This window comes from Vombatus ursinus, unplaced genomic scaffold (genome assembly GCF_900497805.2).
Source record: "Vombatus ursinus unplaced genomic scaffold, bare-nosed wombat genome assembly UNPS02011572.1, whole genome shotgun sequence".
Lineage (NCBI taxonomy): Eukaryota > Metazoa > Chordata > Mammalia > Diprotodontia > Vombatidae > Vombatus > Vombatus ursinus.
Genome location: NW_020951350.1, coordinates 2,412,862 through 2,429,235, shown reverse-complemented (window position 1 = coordinate 2,429,235; position 16,374 = coordinate 2,412,862). Strand labels below are relative to the sequence as shown.

General features: G+C 35.8%; 1 protein-coding gene across 6 annotated transcripts in view; it reads left to right on the top strand.

The window, feature by feature from the left end:
* FAM13B (family with sequence similarity 13 member B) overlaps positions 1-16,374 on the top strand; it is a 173,711-nt gene that overhangs the window by 105,404 nt on the left and 51,933 nt on the right. For 4 of the 6 annotated variants that reach the window (XM_027856518.1, XM_027856520.1, XM_027856517.1 and 1 more), the window contains exons 7-8: positions 1,463-1,558; positions 6,398-6,558. In XM_027856518.1, coding sequence (XP_027712319.1) covers positions 1,463-1,558; positions 6,398-6,558 — 257 coding nt within the window. The remainder of the gene's footprint in view (positions 1-1,462; positions 1,559-6,397; positions 6,559-16,374) is intronic. The other 2 variants (XM_027856522.1, XM_027856521.1) reach the window with 1 other exon arrangement.

Here is a 16,374-nt window from a genome sequence, read left to right as displayed (position 1 = left end):
TGCTGTGTGAATAAAGGATGAAAATATATGCATATGGGAATAAAATGTATGGGTGGGCTTTGTAGCCTGAGTAGGTGACATTTGGACATTTTGGTGCACTTTTGAAGTTGACAGCTACCATATGTGGATTTCAACTTAGGAAACATGGTAAGACTAAAGGAAAATTATAAAGTATCTCCTTTAAAAGAATTATCTGTCCCTTTTTGAAATGAAAGTAGAAGTAAGAGAGTAGTCATATTGGCAGGAATTCCTCAGTGATTATGTTTTAATTGCCAAAATATATCCTTTTATTTGAGAATTTTGGCTCATTTACATTTCTATGATTTTTACTTATATTTGTAAACTTAGGTTTATGCAAAGTGGGATAAAATAAACTTGCTATTTGAATCATTCAACTACATTCTAAGATTAAACTTTGACTTTTAGGGGATTCACTAAATGGACTTAATAAAGCATTTGTATCATAGCTGCTCTGCAATATGTAGGATGTACCTTTGTGAAATTTTTTGGATTGTATTAGACTGCTCTGGCATTCTTTGTTTATTAGTATTTGCTTGTGTTCCCTGAAATCTCTTAATCTACTTGTGTTGAATGTGCATTTTGTATTGTTTTTCAGTAGACATTGGAAAAATGGTATGCGTAAAATGAACTAAGCTCTGAAAAATGAGAACAGCTAAATTGAGGAATGTATAGTAAAACTGTACACATTTGTCTATGTAGAGGAAAGGAAATTTGTCTAATGGGAAAGAAAATTTGTCTATTGGTAATGTAGGGTTGGGTAGAGGGATGAGTCTTGGGATATTTGTATATAGGTAGTCATTCTTTGGGCCTGCTAACTACCCAAATCTGTATTTTTATTGTGATATATAAGATATATTTGATTGTTTAAAAGGCTGTATATTTTCTTATACTAGGAAATATATTAGGATGCAAATGAGGGGAGCATATTTCTTAAGTTTTGTTTATTTCTTTTTCCTACGTAATTTTGACAAACTTTATTTGGCTTATGAGATAATAATAAGAAGGTATTTGAGTGAAATGAACGTTTCTTAAATTCAGCATAATCTTTTTTTATTTCAAATTTGAATGAATATAGCTGTTTCTGCTTCCTCATCCGTTAATGAGGAATTCCAAGACTCTAAAGACTTTTACTACGGTAATGCTGTTTTACTTTGAATTTCATGTTTTATAAAATCAAGTTTATCCACCCACTTGTTTTCTTCATTCACAATCTCGTTACTATTGATGTGATGGCTTGGCTATTATAAGCCTTATTAAATTGAATCAGGAGACACTCTTAGTAATAGTTGTGACTATAGAAAGGAACAAATGGTTGATAGAAGGCAACTAGAAAACATGTTGGAGACAAGCTAAAGAAGGTGAACAATCTCTTTAGTATGGAGTCCTTAATTTATCTGAGGATGGAGGTGATATAATTATGTTTCTTTATACATTTGAGAAGGCAGGCAGCAGCGTTCTCCACAAGCTGGAGTCTGGAGAGCAGGCATTTCACGAGACCCTAGAGAAGGGAATTACAACAATGAAAGAAAGAAGAGATGTAAGTATGGATAAGGATCTACCAGAAGTGGAGTTGAGGCAGAAACATACACAGAACAGTTTTAAGTAGCATCTGAAATGAATTGGATTCTAAAGTGCTATTGAGAAACTGAGAGCCAAGCATTCATTCTTTTTTTCTTAAGCATTTAATAAATATTAAGTTGAACCAGTCCATCTCCTATTTATGCACATAACAAATGAACTTAACACATTTGGATTGATTGAACCAGCTTCCGTTTAGGCACATTGACAAGCATTCATTCGTGAAAAGCTTCATGGGGATGGAGTTAGGGCACATTTATTTGAATGAAATGTCTAAAATTCACTCTATCAGTTTAGTAAAACTCATCTTTATATGTGATCATTATTTTGGGGTGGAAAAGTAATGGCTGCTTTTTAGCTTTTTAGCTGTGTTGTCTTACCAGATTACTTCTAGAGATGATGATAATAGAGGAAAGTAAAAGTTTATTTGAATTAATTAATTTGAATTTAAATGTAAGATTTTGCATTTTCTATGCACCTCTGATTTTATCTATCTCATATATTTTATTGAAGATGTGTACATTTTAGTATCTGGATTGCCATGCATAAAAAATTGTAGCTGATCCATATTCCCAGAATCATGTCAACCTAAAATTTGGGAGAGTGAATGCATGTAAATTCTTGCTCAATTACAAAGCCATCCCGTTTTTTTTTTTCTTTTATACCTTCTTGTGTGCTCTAGCCTCAGATGCCTTCACAAATTAGGTAGAGTAGTTAATAATTTATGTTTCTGATTTTCTTTCTAGTTGTGACTTTTGTTTTAAATTGGTAAACCATCTTCTAGGCAGATATTCACCAAACATATTTCTCTGTATTTATTCCTATATTAACTCTATGTAATATATGAATAGGGAAGTTATTTATGATTTGATACAATTTAAAAATTTGCACAGGTTGGCACCTATATGTCCTTATAGCTCAGATCATGCTAATAATATCTCTTTTTTTAAAAATTTTTTTATTAATTTATTTTGATTTATCAATAATCACTTCCATATGCTTTTGAGTTTAAAATTTTTCTACCCCTTCCACCCCACCACCCTCCCCAAGATGGCGCACAATCTGATATAGGCTATACATTTACATTCATAATAAACATATTTTCACATTAGTGATGTTATAAGTAGAAATTAAAACCAATAGGAGGAACCATCAGAAAGAGGAAACAAAACTCAACAGAAGAGAAAAAAAAATAACAATTTGGCTTCCATAGTTCTTTGTTTGAGTGTGGATAGCATTTTCCATCACGAGGCCTCTGGAGATGTCTTAGATCCTTGTATTGCCAGGAAGGGTTAAGTTTATCAATATTAGTCATCACGCAGCGTGGCTGTCGTTGTGTACAACGTTATCTTGGTTCTGCTCACTTCGCTCAGCATCAGACCATACAAGTTTTTCCAGGTTTTTCTGAAGTCAGCCTCTTCATCATTTCTTATAGCACAATAGTATTCCATCACATTCATATACCACAACTTGCTCAGCCATTCCCCAATTGATGGGCATCCTTCAATTTCCAATTCTTTGCCACCACAAAAAGAGCTGCTATGAATATTTTTGTACACGTAGGTCCTTTTCCCATTTGTGTGATCTCTTTGGGATATAGCCCTAGAAGTGCTATTGCTGGGTCAAAGGGTATGCCCATTTTTGTAGCCCTTTGGGCATCCTGCTAATAATATCTTGAGTGGCATTTTGTAGCTAAAGACCCAGATTACATAAAGTGCCACAGATTTGTATGTGAAGATAGGATTTCAGCTCTTCATTTCTCAAACAAATAACCTCTCTCTTAGGCCTCAGCTAAATTGGACTAATTCCACCCCCCCATACAAGGCCTCTCTCACTTTGCTGGGCCCTGTTCCTTATGCCTGGAGTGCCTTCCCTGTTTCTTTCTAATGACAGATAACTGACATTGTTCAGCATTTTTAAGTTTACAAAGTGATTAACATACCTTATTTTAAAATTTCCATTAATTTCATTTTATCCTCAGTGATCCTGTGAGCCTGTGATGTAGGTACCACAGACATCACCTTCATTTTATGGGTGAAGAATATGACGTTCAGAGAGGTTCAATTGTATGGCAAATGTTAAGACAAGATCATAATTCTAGGATCATAGATTTAGAGTTGAAAGGGAGAGATTTGAGGCTCAGAGAGCTCAGGTGACTTTTCCATGGTGTCATGATAGTAAGTATCATGACTCATCTTGGGTCCTCTTTTTCCAAATCTCGTGCTCTGTATATGACTATACTACAATATAATCAAGTGGCATTCCCTCTTACCCCTCTGATAACCTTCTTTCCATTGTTGCTATTGTTCAGTTGTTCATTTGTGTCCAACTCTTTGTGACCCCATGGACTGTATTGTCCGTGGGGTTTTCTTGGCAAAGATATTAGAGTGCCATTTCCTTTTCCAGCACATTAAAGCAAATAGAGGTTAAGTGACTTGTGCAGGATCATGCAATGAATATCTGAGGCTGGATTTGAACTCGAGTCTTCTGATTCCAGGCCCAGTTCTCTATCTGTTGAACCACCTAGCTGCCCCCTCTTTCCATTGTACCATATTGTATTTACCCATTCCTCTGAGCTCAACTCAACTGCTCTTTCTTCCCTTTTGTATTTTACATCGCCCTCAAACACTTGTCACATGTGGTAATTATTTGCATTATGTATCATATCTCTTCAGACTGTAAGCTTCATGAGGGCAAGGATCTGTCTTAATTCAATTTTGTATTTCTTGCAGTGCCTAGAAAAGTACATGCTTAATAACTTTATCAAATTGAATTTGCTTTGCCTCAGGGGAGCCCTTCAGGACTTTACTTGTGTCTTGGTCCCTCTCATTCTTGTTTTTTCTTTAGACACAATCTAACTATTTGGTTTCTTAGTTTACCAGAAATGAGGATGTGGGAGGAAAGGAATGGGTGCTAGAGGCAGGCAATAACATGACAGCCTGATAGCCACAGAGAGAGCTAGGGAGACATTATTAAAAGTAGGCCAGCAAGATCCTAATGTCCAGTAGTCTGGGACTGTTCAGTGTAGGACAGTTGGCCCCGTATATCTCAGTAGTAGCCCCTGAGACCTTTCTGTACTACAGCTCAGAGCAGTCACTTACATACCTTATCATAAACTGAGTCTCACCAGAAAAGGACAGGAAAAGGGAATAGGCATTTATTAAGCATCTACTATGTTCCAGGCTCTGTACTAAATACTTTATAAATATCTCATTTGATTCTCACAACCATCCTGTGAGGTAGACACTATTATTATTCCTATTTTACAGTTGAGGAAACTGAGGTAGGTGAAGTGACTTGCCCAGGGTCACACAGCTAGTAAGTGTCTGAGACTGGATTTGAACTCAGTTCTTTTTGATTCCAATCCCAGTGTTCTAACTCCTGCACCACCTAGCTGCTTCAAAAAAAAAAAAAAAAAAGGCAGTGATGTTGGCAATGTATTTACAGTTCTATCAAGAATGGTTAAATTTTACAATTAAACAATTTAAACACTTGTTAACTTAGTGCTATAAAAGTTTTGAATTTGTAATTCAATAATTGTAATTAAGAGGATGGGTTTTGAATATTGGCTTTTTTTTTTTTTTTTTTTCCTATGTATATGATCTTGGGTAAGTTGCTTGACCTCTCTGGACCATACATTATTAATTTGTAAAATGAGGAGGTTTGGACTAATTGAGCCCTGAGATCCCTTTGAGCTCTAATTCTATAATCCTCTCTTAGTTGATAAGCAGGATGCCAAACCTGGATGCTTTTGTGGAGTGTTGGTTTTTCCTTTTCAGAACTGCAGTATTAACATGGAGTTTACAAACCACATTTGGACTTCTGTCCTGAGACAGCACTGTTATTATCCCTGATCCCAAGTATATTCTTAGCACTTCCAGTATACTTGGTTGGAATGATTTGAATTCAGTGTTTTCATTATTCTTACGTCCTTAAATACCTAGTGTTCAGTTAATAAAAAATTATCAAAGACCATTTACAACATATTCTACCTTTGGAGAATTTTAAGAAGTTAGATTTGATCATTGGAACATGTACATTTGTAGGGTTTTTTTTTCCATTTTTCTTTTTTCTTTTTTTTAACTCTCTCAAATTTTAGCATCCATTACCTATTTTATAAGGCTTGTTTCCTGAAATAGTCATTTTGAGGGAACAAACAGCAGATTTGTTCTTCCCATTTAAGAAAAAAAAGTGAATTATAATATGTTGAGGTAGCTCTTTATAAATGGAACGAATCCTATTCTGGTAGTGCCCCTTGTCCATGAAAAGTCACGGATTTGGCCATTTCAGGTTCAATGGACTCATTCCAAACGAGGTTGATTTAGTTTTAGAAATTTTAGTAAGGTTTTTTTGATATGTGTTTATGTGCGTTCTTCATGGATTTTTCATACCTACTGAATTAAAATTACCTCGTTTTGTGCACCTGGAAAACAGAGAGCCTTTACTTGTCTTCTGTATTAACAAAGTTGGGCAGAATTTGAGGTTACTCTAATGTTAATCATGATGCTAAAGTTTTCTTTAGTAGTTCAAAGGTCTAGTCATGTTTTCAGTGGGATTCCAATATATTGTTATTTCATCTTTCTTTAAGTATTGTTTGCTTTTCCAGTCCACAATTTTCATTTCTTCAGATCTGTAGAGCAAGTATCAACAATATTCTCTTAAGTGAGATTTGGATTTAGAAAGTTGTTTAAATTTCAGTTTCAGAACGTCCTTTTATGATAACTTTTTTTTGGCCTATAAATCAAATAATTTTATTAAAATTTGAATTGTCAATCTTTTAAAATTTGTTTTTTAATAGATTAATGAACTCTCTGAGGAAGAAGAAGAAGATGAAAAGCTAGAGCAGTCGGAAGAACTTCCAGAAGATTGTGCAGAGAAATCTAAAGAAATGCCAGAGGTGGTACACTTGAGGATGACTGAGAACATCCTGGAATCTAATAGTGTTAAAGCATCAACAAGGTAAAGATTCAGTTATTAAAACCTTGGTTTTCAACTCTTGAAATAGGCATAGAGATTCCATCTGATTCTAAGGTTGTGCCCGTTGAATAAAGGAAGAAAAAGAAGTGATTGTCTTTTAATTCAAAGAAATGAAAAAAATTTTCTGTCATAAACATTTATTTGTAGTATTCTGGCAGATAACATATCTTACACTTCAGGATAGTTTAGGGCCAGTACTTCCAGTCTGTTTGTCATTTTGGAAACTGAGCTAGGTAGACATAGGTAAATTTTTGGAAGCCTTGAAGAGGAGAGGAGTCACTCTAGATCTTCCATGGTGCATCCCTGTTCCAACATGAGTAGAGAGAGAGGCAACAGTAGAGTTCTTATGTGAAGTAATTAAAAAAATACATTGTATTTTTAATTTACTGAGTACTTTCCTTGCAATAACCTTGTGAAATAAATAATGAGGTGTAATTTTATAGGTGAGGAAAACGTGATTTTAAAGAAGTTAAGCAACTTGTGTAGTGTCATGGAGTCTGGGACTCAAAATAAAAAAATATATGTTGTCAAGTTCTCTGTTTTTACGCTATATCTTCCTATTTCCTGCAAGGTAACATGACTTTCAATGTATTTCAGATTAAAGAGGTGGCACAACTACACATCTGGCTTACTATTTATGATTAGAAATTTATGGGAACCATTTAATCGGGTACTGAAACCAAATGGCTTTGGCATAATGAGTCTGAGTATGTTTGTCTCTGATAAATGGAAGTAAAGTACAATTTTAAAGTGTTGTTTATTTCTCAAAGGAGAAAGTGTTCTACTTTTCTTTAAAAGAATGACAGTCATTGTGATGTGCAGAAAGTTTCGGAAACATTTTATTTTCTGAGAACTGTCACCCTACCAATATCACTTATTAAAGAAGCTTGCGTTAAAATCTTACCTTTGAAAATCATTGTCATGAGTATTGAGGAAGGGAATAAAGAATAAGAGTTGGTGAAATCTAAAGATCCTAAAGTTTGTCATATATGCATCACTTCTACATAAAGTAGCCCCTCAAATGGAATGATAGCTGTAGCGTATTTTATACATACTTGAGGGCTTGGTAGTTTCCTTGATATGCATGGGTGCTCCATTCAGCAATGCTTATTGTAATCCTGCAATACATACTGCAGTTAGCTGCGTAGTAACTTATATTCAAGAATTGCCGTGGCTGCAAAATTCATTATGCGCTTACTACCCTATTGATCAGAGAAGCTTAACTTAGCTTGGTTGGTTTTCAGTCTCAGGTGATAGTTAACCAGCTTGTCACTAGGTCCACAAGAAGCATTTCCAGCTTGGTAGGACCTACCAGAGCATGTCTTCTTCTTGAATGGCTTTTGAGAATGTAGAATTGCTGCCTAGCTGTGGTTTGCCATTTCTTTCTCCAGTGGGGAGTCTTAATAGAATTCAAATAAATATTTCTCAATGGCTTTTCAGAAAATAAGCTTAGCGATTTTAACATTGGAAAAGTTCATAATTGAGCCAAATTCTGTTTCTGATCTTGGGTAAATTATTTCCCTCTCTTTGTTTATAAGCACTTCACAGAATTCTGTTCATTCAAAAATGTTAATTTTTTCACATTTAGGGGCCCTGGTGATAATATAAGGTAATATAAGATCTGATTTTTTTAGATGTAGCTATATATGAGAAGAGAATGTTGGAAAAGGAACATTAAAGAGAACCTAGTCTACTCTTGTTGTAGTTGAAGAAACAGGCCTCGATGGGGGCAATGACAAACCCAGGTCACATGGCTGGCCAGTGAGCAAGGCAGGACCCAAATCCATGCTTTCTGTTTTCAAAGTCAGTGCTTCATCACATTGCACTGTCTTCTAGTTTGGGTATATACTAGGATAAAGCTTTGGTATTTTTATTTTATTTGATACCACTATTTGTTTAGACTGCTTGTTCCTTGACTGAACTTAGAAATTATTTATCTATTTGATGCATATTTTTAGTACCAAGGCATTGTATTCTATAGAAAGACTTTGTTACCTGCTGCTGAGGTAGCTTGAGAAACAGCATTTAAAACTTTGCAAGCATGAGGATTTCACTTTCTTAGTTATGGTTAAGTGGTTGATAGATAGGTTGAGCATTTAGTCCTCCTATTCACTTTCTGATAATAGTTTCTATTTGTGACAGTGAACAAAATGAATCCATTTAAAATCTTTTACAACAATGTCTTTTTGTTTGTATATCATCACTACTTCACCTCAGTAGCTTTTCTATTCTGGATATATTCATCCTGTTGAAAGTGAATTTTTCAGTTATGTCTTCCTCCAAGTCCACCTTCAGCAATCCCATGGCATACATTTTGGAAAATACTATCTCTGTATATATTGATTATATACTTTTATGAGTTGCAGTTGATTTCTCTTTCCATTCTACATGATTTCCTTCTGGCACTTTTTTCTATCCTTGGTCATCTAATTATTCCTTTACTGTTCTTAATTCACTAAGCAATTAGTAGCTTACTATGTGAAAACCACAGGAAAATATAATGTAGAGTTTTACATATAATATGTAGCTTGGTGGTTAAATGAATATGAAGATGATTAAGACATGGTTTCTCTACCCTTAGTGCTTATAATACCTCTCACAGTTACATTTCACTTTAAGGTTCAAAGAGCACTTGCAGTCTCACGTGGAGCAATGACACATAAGTATGCAAACTATTCAGCAATTATAGTTAGTGTACTTTTGTAAAAGGTTTTTTCCATTTCTCCTTACTCATTTGACCTTCCTATTCACTGTTACGAGTAAATGACTACTAAAACAAATAGCAGTTTTTACACAGTGTGTTCTTTCTAGTGAAGGTATTTTCATTTTCCAGTAGATGGAACATAACTCATAGTCCCTTACTTAATTGGTTCCTAAAGATTTTGCACAATGAAAAACTCCATAGAAAACTATTCTGAAGTCTTTGCCAGCAAATCAATCTTCTAGAGAAAACATTGTTTTGACTCAGGAATTGTGTTTTTAAAAAGCTTGAACGCCACCTATTCCTAAAGGAAATCCTACCATGTGAAGATTATTTGAAGGTACTGGAGATGTTTGCCCTAGAGAGGACAAAACTCGGCTTGTTTTTTGAGAAGGAGGGTAAGAATGGAGGGCAGGAGATTAATCAAGAAGAGTTCTTACATAATGCCTAATTTCAAGTATTTGAAGGGTTGTAATATCAAATAAAGCTTAGATTGATTCTGCTTGGTCCTAGAAGGTAGAACTAAACCATTAGGAAAATATAGGGAAGCTGATTTCAGCTTCTTAGAAGGAAAATGTACTTAGCAGTGCTGATGGAAAAGTGGAATGGGTCACTGTGGAAGTTAATTTCCCTGCCATTCAAGGTTTTCATTTGGAGGCTAGATGATCATTTTTTGGGAGTATTTTAAAGGGAATTTGTACTTTATCTAGGAGTGGGATTTGTATTATTTGCATCACAGGTTTATCATAGGAAAGCACTTTGAATACCTTAAAGGACAACACAACTGTGAATGGTTATTATTAGTTTAGTGAGCCTATGAAAAGGTCTTGAGTTAGTGTTATGGTTTAAAATAGTGCAAAAAAAAATTTAAAGATAATGAAAAACAGTTCATCTAATGAAAAGGAGTAGTAGGATATAATATATTAGAATTAAACTTTTTTTTTGCTCTTAATTCTATTTATTTGCCAGGATATCAGGTGTATGTTTTGGAGAAGCATACAGAGTTTTCCAGGTAGATAAGATCAGAGGTGAAGACAGTTTTTTTCCCCCCCCCGGCTATTAACTGGTCCTGTGGCCTAGCCCAACCCCAACAATCTCTGAGTATATAAAACCCCTAAGAAACTTCTGTGGTTGCCAAATATAGTGGTGAATCATTTAGTTTATTTAAACAAATCCTCCAAGTAATAGTCCCCTCTTTATGGATAGAAATATTCCTTGTGTTTATAATTGGAATGCAATGACATCATTCTGGAAGTTACGTTTGTTAAAATGGAATTTATGTAGTGCCTCACTTGTGAACATTTGTAATTGATCTTGAAGACAACTGCATTTTTTTGTTTTGAAAGGTGTAGATTCTGTAAGATAAATTGAGAGGAGCCTCTTTAATGTATACCCTCAACCCAATACACACAGATGTTATTTATTTTGTTAGTATGTATAAGGTCTTTGGAAGCTAGTGTTAATATTCTCTAGTGCTGTGATTTAAAAAAAAAAAACCACAATTATTATTCTTATTTTAGACTTGGGAAACTGAGACTTGGAGTTTAAATTATGTACCCAAAATCACACAGCTTATTAGTATACTTATATGGTTTGTCAATCTCAAATCTTTATATCTGCTATAATGCATGCTTCAAAAAGGTATCATTCTGTGATTTTTAAAGAAAAAAATTGTAAGAGACTTTTAGAGATAGTTTAGTATACTCCCCTCATTTTACAGATGGGTAAACTGAGACATACCATTGACAGTAGTTCAATAACTTTTTTCTGTCACAGCAACTAGTAACTGGAAGAACCATGACTTGAAATCATTACCTTGACTGCAAGACAGTGCTTTTTCTTTATGTGCCACTAAATTAAAATCTTTCATTGCAACAAATGCATGAATGTGAGGGCTCTTTGAGTTCAAGGAATTTAAAAGTGAGGAGAGTTGATCAGTTTCTTTTTCTTTTTTGAGGGGGGGGGCGGCGGGAAGAAATACCTCTCCAAATGAGTAATTATGTGATATTCCGATGTCCTAACTAGAGATGGGAAAGGAAATCCATATGTAACTTATGTGTCCAAAAGTAATTGAATGAACATTGGGATCCACTGTTTCCTTTTTGTATGAGAAAAGTTTGATCTTAGGTATGTGTTGGAGCTGTTCTCTCTTTTTAGGGGATTCTAGGATGGCGATAGGTGGTGAGCAAGGTGTGTTATTTGTTTTCTCCTTTTCCAGTTTGTGCTTTGAGATCTTTTGAGTACAGTAAGTAGTTGAAGGGAATGAATATGAGTTTTGAGATTTTCTAAAGGTAGAGTTTTCTATCTATGATGCTGGTACTTTGGGATTCATTTAGCCCAGATGGATACCATTGAAGATATTGGAAAAGAAGGGGAGACTTTCGTAGTGGTTTTAAGGGTGAAAGCAAAAGAAAAAAAGGAAATAACACAGGATGCTAGCCAATTAATATGGGCATGAATCTTCCCAGGGATTTTGGGAGCAGTGCCAGGATAATGGCATTAAGGTCTTCCCTTAAGTAAGGATTAGAAGTCTTGTGGAGGTGCTTATGACTTTATCACTTGGGATTCTAAACATGAATGCAAATAGTTTCCATTGGGGAGGGGAGAATAAATTCTGTTATACAAAGATCCTAACAAGGACTTATTACTATCTGTGAGACCTGAGTTCAGAACTTCCCTCAGGAACTTAATAATAGCAAAGGAATTAATATCTGTCTGCCTCAGTTTCCCCATCTGTAAAATGGGAATGATAATAGCACCTATCTCCCAGAGTTATTTTAAGGAGAGGATGAAATACTTTTTATAAAGTGCTTTACAGACTTTAAAGTTCTACATATTGGTAGGTGGTATTATTATTATTATATAAAGTATATATTCTGTAGCAAGCAATATTGATTTATGTTCTCTAGGCTGAGGAAGAATAACAGTTGCAATTAGGAAATCCCTAAAAAATTGAAGTTGTTGCAGTAAGCAAATAGAAAGAAAATTTATTTTCTAGGACATATCTTTTAAAGGTAGTTCAGTCTAATCTTATTTTGCAGGTGAGTAACCTGAGTTGCAGTGTGAGAGTTGCAGTGTGAGATCATGGAACAAGTGCTGGATTTGTTGGACCTGAATTCAAATTCCAGCTCTGTTACTTACTACTACCTGGGTGACCTTGGGCAAGTCACTTAGCATCTCTGGGCCTCACTTCCTTACCTGTAAAATGAGAGGGTTGGAGTAGAGGAATCTAAGGTTTCTTTCAGGTTTAGGTCTGTGATCCTGTCATTTAAAATTAATTTTATGTTGGATATTACATAACCAAAGTTTGATAATTCTCTTCTCTAGAATGAGAACACTGGACATAGAAAATTTCTACTTTCTCTTCCAATTCTGAGAATCTATGTTTATGGAACCGCAAATAAGACAATAGGTAGACCTGGTAGCCTATTTAAAGTTGTGGCTTTAATACCTAACTTGATAATTTTTTTTTTAAGTAAAGAGAAAATATATCTTTTTCCCTTTTTAGGTTTAAAATGCCTGCTAGTTTTAGAATGTAGATGAATTTATCAGTTTATTTAGTGCTTAATATGTATTAGGCTCTATGCTAAGTTCCTGGACACAAAGGTTAAAAAAAAGAATACCATCCTGACTCTCGGGGAGCTTACATTCTAATAGGGGAAGACAGCACATAGAGGGGAGCAGTAATGATAGAAAGGAGTTTTATCCATGAGAGGTGAAAAATTGAAGTATAAGGAAGGATGGGCCAAGCAGATGGCAAGATGCCCTGGGTGGTTGGTTGGCATGTGAAGCTAGGGCATGATTTAGTGTCTAGGACCAACCAGTAGATGTAATGGGCTAGTTTGTACTCATTGTCACCAATCAGCTACGTTGTTCTCCAGGGTGAGACGTCCAAAGATGAGTATATTAACCTCGTCAATGACCTGAGCATAGATTCCAGAAGACCTGGGTAAGGAGATATAGGTTGAACATCTAGGTCTGGAAGGTGCTGCTCTGTATGGGAAGGAGCAGGTAAGTGGTAACAAGCAGACGGTGAGATGGCCTGAGTGGATAGACCTCTGGCATTATAGGGTCCTCCTGAGTGATGCAACATCTCTGCTGGGCAGTTCACTCAACTGAACTCTCTGGGCCTACTCGTGCCAAGTATCAGGGATAATCTTTTCATGAATCTATAGATGACTTTCTTCTCTGGTGTCTCAGGTCACTTTCTTTAGATTTGTTATCTTCTGACTGTCTGGGTTCTCTTCCTGTTGGTTTAGCTATCTCTTGTTTGGGCAAAGAATAGCACCACCGGAAGATCCCGTAAATGCTTACTGTGTGCCAAGCAGTGTGCTAAGGATTGGGGATGCAAATACAAAATATATCAAAACCTCTGCCCTCAAGGATCTTACTTTTTATTTAATAGAGGAGGCAACACATATAGGGAGTAGAGGCCACGAAATGGTATTTTGGTTTGGGAATACATAGGAATTATGAGTAGAACATTGGTCATAGTAGCATTGATTTACATAAAGTTTTCAGAGCTTAGAGGTAAAAAACATGGGAGGAAGGAATAGGGAGGAAGGGTGTGTGAAGGGCAGGGAAGGGGAGAGAATGTATACGGGGCATGTGGTGAAGATGAGGTTGTTTGTCACTTCCAGCATCAAAAATAAAGTCATCTGACGTTCAAAGTCCTTCATAACCTGGCCCACCCATTTAGTTTTCTTAGACCTACGCTCCTTCCCCCAACCTTTCCCGTATAATCCAGTGACATTGGCTTCGTTTCTGTTCCTCAAACAAGATACTCCATCACTGGGCATTTTCACTTGCTGTCCTCCATGTTTGGAATGATATTTTTTTCTCATCTCTGCCTCTTGGTTTTCCTCATATCCTGTTAAAATCCCATATTTTACTCATCCCCCTTAATTCTAGTGTCTTCTTTCTGTTAATTATTTCCAGTTTATCCTGTGTATAGCTTATTTGTACATAGTTGTTTGCATGTTGTCCCTCATTGGAATGTAAGCTTTTTGAGAGCAGGGACTGCCTTTTGCCTTTCTCTGTATCCTCAATTCTTGTAACAGTACCTAGCACATGTTGTTCAGTTGTTCAGTCATGCCTTATTCTGTGACCCTGTATGCGATTTTGTTGGAAAAGATACTGGCATGGTTTGCCATTTCCTTCTCTAGTAGATTAGTCAGACAGACATTGTGACTAGCCCAGGGTCACACAGCTCGTGAGTGTCTGAGGCCAGATTTGAACTTGGGTCTTCCTGACTTTAGGCCCAGTGCTCTATCCATTAAGCCACCTAGCTGCCTACCTACACATAGTAGGTGCTTAATAAATGTTTATTGAATAACTGGGCCTGGGGACTCAGAGGTCTTGTATATTTGCATAGACATTATGGATTCATATTTTGGTTAGATTTGAAGAGAGAATATAGATGGACAAGAAGGAGGTAGTGAGGGATATGAAGATCGTGAAGTAGGCATTTGTTCCCCATCTCTTACCTCACTATCCTTTCTTATTTCTAAATTTCTACTGAAGAAAAAAAGCTCTTCAACTGGCCTATTGAGAATGGGGATCTAATGCTTTATTTTCTCTTATTTCTCTAGTTATCTTTACATATAGATTCAGACTCTTTTGTCTAACCATTTTGCCAGGCAGTTTTCATATACTAGTGTAATAGTAATTATATATTTATTGATAGAATATTATATTTACAGTTGGAGGGAACCTTAAAGGTCATCCAGTCTTCCCGCTACCATTTTATAGATAAGTGAATGAAAAAACCCTTACGTACTTCTTGTGTGCTAAGCATTGTACTAAGTACTCATAATGCAAATACAAAAAAACGAGATTGTCTTTGCTTTCCTTACATTCTAATGGAAGAGACAACTCATGAGAGACTAGTGGCCCAGGAGAAGAGTTTGAGTCAGCGAAGTGAAACAGTCAGGCAGTTGATTGACATACCCTTTGCTGAGACATGAAGAAAGGGGGAAGTGGTTTTTGTGGAACAGCATAATAGAAAATAACAGGGATGAAGAAGCAGGTTCCCAGGGAGTTCAGAGTGAGTGGCTTAGCTACTTCAATGTATGGTCTGAGAAGTTACAATTTGGAGAGTTGGAGCAGCAGTAGCATTGTCGAGGATGAAGAAGTATGGTGACAGAGTTTCAGCTAGTGCCCTGAGAGGGTAAACAATCTGCCCATAGTCACATAGGTAGTAAATAGAAGAGCCAGGATTTAAATATAGATTTTCTGGCTAACATTCACACTAACACTCTACTTGCTATCTCCTATAGAGGTTGCTGCATCAACAGCCAAAAGAAAGTAATACAAGGACTATAGTTAATATTTCAGTTACTAAAATTTTTGTATTATTATATTATCATCTCTTATAGACAGAACCTCTTTATTTTTTCTAGTCATAACGTGATTTATGTGCATTCAGTCTAATGAATCTGAGTACCTACTGTTGGGCAAGCTGAAACTTACTACAACTATTTAATTGTCTGTCATATTTATGGGGAAATCTTTCTGAACACTGATGCTCTGTCCTAGTTACTTTTCCATTGATGGCACAGATTTAAAGGACAGGAGACCCCTAGCAGATTTATAAAGGGTAACGTTTGCTATATGAAATTAAGGACGTCTCTTCTGTTCATATTTCTTAGATTTGTGTGGTTAACTGTCAAGTTGTTGCTTCTTGGATGTGATGAGAGGCAAATTGTAACATTATTGAACCTGTTGTTCAGATTTCCCTTGTAATTTGTCACAGAATCTCAGGATTGGAAAAGGGACCTCAGAGTCCAGCTACTCCTCTTAATAAGAATTCCTATTATCACATCTAGTTTTTAGCTAGAAATTTGTGATAAGTGAAACTCACTTTCTCCCATGGCAGTTCATTCTGCTTTTGGAGAACCCAAATTGTTTGTGTTTCCCTACGTTAAACCTAAATTTTCTTATTTGCAACTTATACTTTTGGCTCCTAGTTCATCTGTGGGCCTATCATTCAGGCCAAATAATAATGAAGGCAAGTCATGTACCATCCCCTCCGCTCCTTTTTTCCAGATTGAACACAATTTCATTCTTCATATGGTGTGGTCTTCAGGTTCCTTTTT